The sequence below is a fragment of the Pristiophorus japonicus genome, unplaced genomic scaffold (genome assembly GCF_044704955.1).
Source record: "Pristiophorus japonicus isolate sPriJap1 unplaced genomic scaffold, sPriJap1.hap1 HAP1_SCAFFOLD_29, whole genome shotgun sequence".
Lineage (NCBI taxonomy): Eukaryota > Metazoa > Chordata > Chondrichthyes > Pristiophoridae > Pristiophorus > Pristiophorus japonicus.
In genome coordinates this window covers 377,830-386,428 of record NW_027252668.1, presented here as the reverse complement: position 1 = coordinate 386,428, position 8,599 = coordinate 377,830, and the positions used below count along the sequence as shown (strand labels likewise).

The 8,599-nt window shown below is 52.4% G+C and overlaps 1 protein-coding gene across 2 annotated transcripts in view; it reads left to right on the top strand.

The window, feature by feature from the left end:
- Window positions 1–153: 153 nt before the first annotated feature.
- Window positions 154–8,599, top strand: part of LOC139248334 (progestin and adipoQ receptor family member 4-like) — a 67,346-nt gene continuing 58,900 nt past the window's right edge. For both annotated transcript variants that reach the window (XM_070872128.1, XM_070872127.1), the window contains exon 1: window positions 154–477. In XM_070872128.1, the coding sequence (XP_070728229.1) occupies window positions 303–477 (175 nt within the window). In that variant the 5' untranslated portion in view covers window positions 154–302. The remainder of the gene's footprint in view (window positions 478–8,599) is intronic.

Below are 8,599 nucleotides of genomic sequence, written 5' to 3'. Positions count from 1 at the left end.
GGCGAGCGGGGAACGACAGAGGGGGCGGGGACGGGGGGACGGGAGGGAGCGCGCGGCGGCGCCGGCGCGAGAGGGCGGTTTGCCCCCCCCTCCTTCCCGCGCGAGCGACGGCCGTTACATTTTCAAATTATCCCCCCCCCCCCCCCCGAAAAAAATTAAATCCCCAATAATTTAAAAACATTTTAACGGACGCCCACCGTTTTTTTTCGGTAAATGTGTTTTTTTTTAAATGAAGAGGAAAATGCTGTGTTTAATTGTTGTTCTAACTTACATCGGGGAAGGGTGTGAGGCCGGGCCGGGAGATGGTGGGCATGGTCTTCCTCAATGGTCCGCGGCTCCTGGACTGGGCCAGCAGCCCCCCGCACCTGCAGTTCAACAAGTACGTGCTGACCGGCTACCGGCCCGTGTCGCCGCTCGCCGACTGTGTGCGCAGCCTCTTCTACCTGCACAACGAGCTGGGGAACATCTACACCCACGGTGAGTGGGAGGGGCTTGTGGGGGGGAGGGGCTGAGGGGGAGGAGCTTGGCATGTGGGGGGAGGGGCTGAGGGAGAGGAGCTTGGCATGTGGGGGGAGTGGGAAGTGCTGTGGGGGAGGAGCTTGTGGGGGGGAGGGGCTGAGGGGGAGGGGCTTGTGGGGGGAGGGGCTGAGGGAGTGGAGCTTGGCATGTGGGGGGAGTGGGAGGTGCTGTGGGGGAGGGGCTGAGGGGGAGGAGCTTGGCATATGGGGGAGGAGCTTGTGGGGGAGGGGCTTGGCATGTGGGGGGAGTGGGAGGTGCTGTGGGGGAGGAGCTTGTGGGGGGGAGGGGCTGAGGGGGAGGAGCTTGTGGGGGGAGGGGCTGAGGGGGAGGAGCTTGCCATGTGGGGGAGGGGCTGAGGGGGAGGAGCTTGGCATGTGGGGGGAGGGGCTGAGGGGGAGGAGCTTGGCATATGGGGGGAGGAGCTTGTGGGGGAGGAGCTTGGCATGTGGGGGGAAGGGCTATGAGGGAGGAGCTTGGCATGTGGGGGGCTGAGGGGGAAGGGCTTGGCATGTGGGGGGCTGAGGGGGAGGGGCTTGGCATGTGGGGGGATGGGCTATGGGGGATGGGGCTGAGGGGGAGGAGCTTGGCATGTGGGGGAGGGGCTGAGAGGGAGGAGCTTAGCATGTGGGGGGGAGGGGCTGAGGAGGGAGTGGGAGGTGCTGTGGGGAAGGAGCTTGGCAAGTGGGGGGGAGGGGCAGTGGAGGAGGAGCTTGGCATGTGGGGGGGCTTAGGGGGAGGGGCTTGGCATGTGGGGGAGGGGCTGTGGGGAGAAGCTGAGTAGGGGCGGGGCATGTGGGCTGAAAGGGGGAGTGGGAGGTGCTGTGGGGGAGGGGCTTGGCATGTAGGGGGTGAGGGGGAGGGACTTGGCATGTGGGGGTCGGAGCTTGACATGTGGGCTGGGCTCTGGAGGGGTGAGGTGGGTCTAGGGAGGTGGGGAAGGGGCAGCACCGAGGATTGGGTGGGACTGTGGAGTTGAGGGGAGGGGCGAGGCTGAGTAGGGGGACGGGTTGAGATGAGGGGTGGGTCGTTGATTGGAGTGGGCCCGAAATGGCGGGCTCCATAAGGAGAGTGGTGGGGCTGAAGGAGTGCACCAAGGCATGTGAGAGTTTGGGCTGAGGTGGCTGAGGGAGGTAGGTTCGTGGTATGGGTAGAGCAGCGGGGTCAATTAGGGAGATAGTAAAGGTCGGAACTTGGTAAAGAGGGGAGCAGTGGATTTAGTTGGGAGGCGGGGCATGGTTGAGGGGGCAGCGGGAGATGGTGCGGGCATGGTGAAGCGGGGAGCAGTGTGTCTTATTAGTTGATGGGGCTTGGTAGAGTGGGGAACATTGTCTGTATCAATGCGGTGGAGGGGCGATGTATCAAACACCTGTACCCGATCCAGGGAGTTCACTGACTGCTGTGATACATGGCACAGTGCGCCTTCCATGTAATATGTCTTATGGTGTGGTTTATATATTCTGTGCTATCTGCATTCATTGTGTTGTGTGATGTAGGGTGCAGTTCTCTGTATACCTGTACTAGTCCTGCACTCCGTATCTGCGTGTCAGATATAACATTACTTGGTGTGATATATATATATATATATATATATATATGGTGCAGTGTACCTTAATGTATTTGATATATTCTCTGCTATATGCATTCAGTACCAGTCCGTCACTATCTACAGGTCAGATACAAATTGCATAGTGTGATATATGGTGCCGTACATTTAATATATTATTTTATCATATAGTGTCTATATTGTGCCAGCAGCATTCAGTATGGTCGTCCAATGCATCTTAGAGCAGAGAAGGCTAAGAGGGGATTTGATAGAAGTGTTTACATTCATGGCGTGTTCAGACCAAGAAACTGTTTCCAGTGTCTGTCAGGTCGATAACAAGTTGGCACAGATTTAAGGCGATTGGCAAAAGTACCAGAGGCGACTGGATGAAACACTTTTTCACTTAACGAGTGGTTAGGATTCGGAATGCAATGCCTGACTGGGCGGTGGAAGCAGATTCATTAGTAACCTTCAAGAGGGAATTGGATAAATACTTGAAGGAGGAAAAAATTGCAGCGATATGTGGAAAGAGCGGGCGGCTGGGACTAACTGCGTTGCTCTTCGAAAGAGCCGGCACACACTCGAAGGGCCGAATGGCCTCCTTCCGTGCTGTACTATTCTATAATTCTATATTCACAACATATCTGTGCATTAGTGAGTCATATCAGAAGTAGCTCAGTGGGTCGCACACTCGCCTCCGCGTCCGAAGGTTGTGGGTTCAAGTCCCACTCCAGGGACTTGAGCACAGAAATCTAGGTTGACATTCTGAGGGAGTGCCGCACTGTCTGAGGTGCCGTCTTTCGGATGAGACGTTAAACCGGAGCCCCGTCTGCCCCCTCGGGTGGGTGTAAACGATGCCACGGCAAGGGGAGTTATCCCTCAATCAACATCACAAAAAACATTATCTGGTCATTAACACAGTGCTGTTTGTGGGAGCTTGCTGTGCGCAAAATTGCTGCCGCATTTCCCAAATTACAACACTCAAAGTACTTCATTGGCTGTAAAGTGCTTTGGGACATCTAATGGTCGTGAAAGGCGTTATATAAATGCAAGTCTTTTATTGGATACAGAATCATGTGGAGTGATTTATTGTGCTGTGCATTCTATGTCTAGTACAAGGTTTGTTAAACAGCATGTTTTATATATTTTGTACTACGCTCACTGCATCGGTGTCAGTAATTCACTGTGTGCGCGTTGGATCGGCATCACAAGGTGCGATACATGGCACAGCACATTCAGTATCGAGAAAGAAATAACAAGCTTGCATTTCTCCTGCGCCTCTCACAACTTCAGGACATTTTCCACAGCCAATGAAAGACCTTTTGAAATGAAGTCACTGTTGTAGTGTGGGAAACGCAGCCGTCAACGTGTGCACAGCAAGCTGCCACGAGCAGCAATGATGTTGGGTGAGGGATAAATATCGGCCCCAGGATATTGGCTCTTCCAATCGTCTTGTGGGATTTTACCTCCACCCGAGCGGGCAAGTGGGGCCCTCGGGTTTAATGTCTCACCCCGAAAGATGGCACTTCCCGACACTGCAGCGCTCCCCCAGCACTGGCAGCCAGGGAGTGTCGGCCAGGATTCCGGGGCTCGAGTGTCTGTAGCGGGGCTCAAACCCACAACCTTCTGACTCCGAGACGAGCGAGTGCAGCCACAGCTGACACCAATGTCATATCAAGTCGGATTAATGGTTAGCGCATGCAGAGATCTATTAATAACACCCATTATAAATTATTATTAGCTATATGAGGGGTTTAGATAGCGTAGATGGGGAGAAACTGTCTCCACTGGCAGGAGGGTGGGTAACCCTATCGGACCCTGTCATCATTTTAAACATACAGTAAATAACAGCCTACGTAACAATGACTGCACTTCAGTTGGCTGCTGGGTACCTCGGAACGTCCTGAGAACATATTAAGGTGCTGTGAGGCGAAATGTCTCACTTTTTCCTTTTTTAAAACCGCCTGTTTCAGCACTGCCGCGGGACATGTCCTTAATTTACTATTTTGCCCTTGCGTGACTTGGCATTGTCGTGCAGTTTTGAAATCAAGCACTCCCAGCTCAGCGATTTGTAACTGTGTCTCCTCTACGGCTTATGGGATGCTGCCCTTTATATTTCGAGGCCTCAAGTACAAGGGGGCAGAAGTTATACTGCAGCTGTACAAAGCCCTGGTTAGACCACACCTGGAGCACTATGAGCAGTTCTGGGCACCACACCTGAGGGAGGATGTATTGCTCTTGTAGAGTGTGATGCACTTATGGATGACTCCACGAGGCAATGTGTTGTACTCAAACTATAGTGACCTTGGTCCTTTATTTGTAACTCCAGAGTGAGGCACAAGCACGGTGGGCAGCCTTTCATACTGGGCCCTGCACACCGATACAGGTGGCCCTCAGGTCTCCCACCGCAGTGCCCTCTGGTGGCCAGCCTCTGCCACAGGGGCAGGAAACCCCGGTCTCCACCGGTCTCCACCCTCTAGTGGTGCCAGCATAGTATAGACACAGTGTAAACCTTATTGCCAGTACATCAGGTAACAAGTCTCCATCTTATGCAACTACACAGTGACTACACAGAGAGTAATCTATAGTCTGCATATATAACATCACTCTCCCCCAAGTCCTTTGTGTTGATTACCTTTGCACTATGTGCTCTGGCTTAGCACTCCCCAGACTTAAGTGCCAATAGCCCTTGCACCTTGGCTGCACTTTGGCTTGGCTCTCTCTCTCTGTTAACCCCCAAGCCCTTTTGCCACAACATTGGGTAGTGGTTACCAGATTGGATGGTTCGATGATGCAGTGGAGGTTTCAATGGGTTCTGGGTGTGATCCATGTGTGTGTCCATGGCTACATACATCCATTTCCACCACTTACCCCTCACCCACAGCGAGATCATGCAGCTGGCCCGTTACATTAACATACAGGATCAGACACAGTGCAAGTACAAAGAGTTACAGTTTGTATCGTGACACCTTGGCTCAGTGACTTACATTCGTTACATTTTGTGGTCGTGCGCCAGGATTGGGTAGATTGCATTCATGGTTCAGTCATGGTAAGTACTGAGGTAGCAGTACAGGTATGCGAGGACGCAGGTTCCAGAGCAACCGGACGGGGTCCTAGTCGTCTGATAGCGGCGCTGTGCCCCCTGCTAGCGGGGGGGCTTGGTTCGCTCACCTAGCCAGAACTTTGCCTTTGCCGTTGCCTAGTGGTGGGCAGAGCCACAGATGTGTGTGGCCTCCCTGTTCTCCTTTGAGGGCTGCAGAATCTTCTGCCTGCTCCCTAACGGTGTTGGGAACCTGGCTGTTTGGGGAACTCGTTGGTTCTGACCTTTCACCCCCAGACATGGCCGGGGTAGCGACTGGGTCTGGGGGCTGCGCCGTCTCCACTCGGGTAGTGGGCAACGGCGGCCGACTGCGCGTATTGGCGCCGTTTTCGTTTCCAGGACCGTGGCGAATAGTGCCATCGGGTGCCTGCAGTGTGGGATAGACCTGGGGCAGGGTATCAGGATCAGTGCCTTCACCCTCCTGAGGTCGCTGGCCTATAACTTGTGGGGACACCTGGGGCAGGGCATCAGGATCAGCACCTTTACCCTCCCGAATTCGCTCGCTTGCTACTTTTGGGGACACTATTCCCGACATCTCGCAACAACATTTTGTTCTTTACATTAGGAACAGTACTGACATCTCGCAACAACATTTTGTTCACAATCTTAATCGGTTCATTACATTGATTGCCATGCATACAATGTCTCTAAGTTCAGTTGGTTGCAGGTCTCCTTTAAGAGAACCCTGCTGGCTTTACCCCAATCAAATCCTTTGTTAGACACCACGTGTTGGTCCCTCAGCGTTGCACCTCGTGATATTGCCGTGGCCTTTTTTTTTTCAGTCACGCTGCACCTTGCTGCAGCAGGAACGCCATCTTGCCTCTGTCCTCGAGGTCGACTGCCTTGATCCTTCTCTCCCGCGATTCTGCCACAACAGCTGGAAGATTGCCTGTGAATTCGATTTTCCTTCCCAGGAGTCCTGCCACTGGAACCGGGAAGGTAATTTTAGGTTGTTCCGGTCGGATCATTGCTTCACAGTCGTGATGGACGGTCTGTGCCTTAGGTGCTGCGCTGGTCTGTTCTCTGGTGCCTGGCCCAAGCGAAGGTGAGGTTTTGCTCTGACTCGGAGCACGGGGGCCATCGATTGCTGGAATGAAGAGTTCTTCCCATTTCCACTGGATCTTCCCCACCCATCTTCTTCTGAGTAACGTTGGACCATCACCTGCAACAATCCACAGAGGTAACTGGTGTACCATGTCATTATGGATTACACTTTCATCCGCACTACCAAGGACTGGGATCAGCTCCTTGGTGTAGGTGCGCAACTTTTCCTGTACTGGAACCAGCTCGGGTCGTTTTTTGTTTCATAGCCTCTCAAAGGCATCCTGGCTCATCACTGACTGGCTCGCTCCCGTGTCCACGTCCATGAAGACTGGAATGCCGTTTATGTCGACTTCCATCTTCACTGGAGGACAATCGGTGGTGCAGGTATACACTCCATACACTTCTTCTTGGGGCTGAGCTGCCTCTCTGGCCAAATCATTATACTCCCCGCTGGATTCAAAGTCATCTATCGACTCCTCTGCTAGACGTTGAGTCGTATTTCTTTTACACATAAGCTGGAGGTGGCCCTTCGTGTTACAGGCTTTGCATACGTACTCCGCAAACTGACACTAGTAAGCCCTAAGGTTTCATCCGCAACGCCAGCATGGTGCTACTCGATTAGCACCCCTCGATGGGCTCTGAGGTCTGTGCTCTCTGCCCCGGGCAGAGCCACGTTCTACAGTCTTGCCTGTGAAAGGCACCATTCTGTGTACAGTACTTGCCGGGTTTGAGTCCACAGGATGAATAATTTGCTTGGTGCTGCAGGTCGAGGTCATGAACGCCTGACTAATGCTGATGGCCTTCTGCAGGTTGACTGTGGTGTCGGCAGATAATAGATGGTGAAGGAGGCCCGCGTGGCCAATTCCCATAATGGAGATGTCTCGCAGTGCTTCATTGGGGTACGTGCCGAAATCACACGGTGCCGCCAGTCTCCTGAGGTCAGCGGCATATTTTACAATCTCCTGGCCCTCAGGTCTGCGGTGAGTGTAGCATCTGTGCCTGGCTGTGAGGATGCTCTGTTTTGGTTTTAGTTGGTCGCGAATTAGTTCAGTCAGCTCATCGTATGTCTTATCCTTGGCCTTCGTGGGTGCCAGCAAGTCCCTGACGAGGCGGTAGACCTCGGGCCCACAACTGGTCAGCAGTATAGCCTTGCGCTTCTCCGCCGATGTGTCCGTCTCCCCTGCCAGGTCGTTTGCCACGAAATATTGCTCGAGCCTTTCCGCGAAGGCATCCCAATCATCACCCTCTGCGAAGTCTTTTAGTGTGCCAAGGGTAGCCATAATTGCGTGAAAGTCCGTATTCTCGTCGCCAGTTGCTATGTCTGTAATGCACTTTATGAATGACCCCACGAGGCAATGTGTTGCACTCAAACTGTAGTGACCTTGGTCCTTTATTCGTAACTCCAGAGTGAGGCACAAGCACGGTGGGTAGCCTTTTATACTGGGCCCTGCACACCTATACAGGTGACCCTCAAGTCTCCCACCGCAGTGCCCTCTGGTGGACAGCATCTGCCACAGGGACAGGAAACCCCGGTCTCCACCAGTTGCACCCTCTAGTGGTGCCAGCATAGTATATACACAATGTACTTTATTGATAGTACATCAGGTAACAAGTCTCCATCTTATGCAACTATACAGTGACTACACAGGGAGTACATCTATAGTCTGCATATAGAACAGAGGGAATACAGCGTAGGTTTACCAGAATGACACCTGGACTCCAAAGGTAAAGTTACGAAGCGGGATTATACAAATTAGGGTTGTATTCCCTAGAATTTAGAAGGTTAATGAGTGATCTGATCGAAGTTTTCCAGATATTAAAGGGGAACAGAGGGTAGATAGAGAGAAACTATTTTGTTTGTTTTTATGGAGTCTAGGACTAGGGGGCATAATCTAAAAATTAGAGCCAGGCCTTTCAGGCCTAAGTGAAATTAGGAAACACTTCTACACACAGAGGATGGTAGAGGTTTGGAACTCTCTTCCGCAAACAGCAATTGGTGCTAGATCAATTGTTAATTATAAATCGGAGATTAATAGATTTTGGTTAACCAAAGGTATTAAGAGATATGGAGTTAAAAAGAAAGACTTACATTTCGATATCACCTTTCATGGCCGCAGGGCAGCCCAAAGCGGTTCACAGCCAATGAAGTACTTTAGAAGTGCAGTCACTGTTGTAATTTATAGTGCCAGCCGTGGCTCAGTGGGTAGCACTCTCGCCTCTGAGTCAGAAGGTTGTGGGTTAAAGTCCCACTCCAGAGACTTTAGCATAAAAATCTAGGCTGACACTCCAGTGCAGTGCTGAGGGAGTGCCGCACTGTCGGAGGTGCCGTCTTTCAGATGAGGCGTTAAATCGAGGCACCGTCTGCGCTCTCGGGTGGATGTAAAAGATCCCAT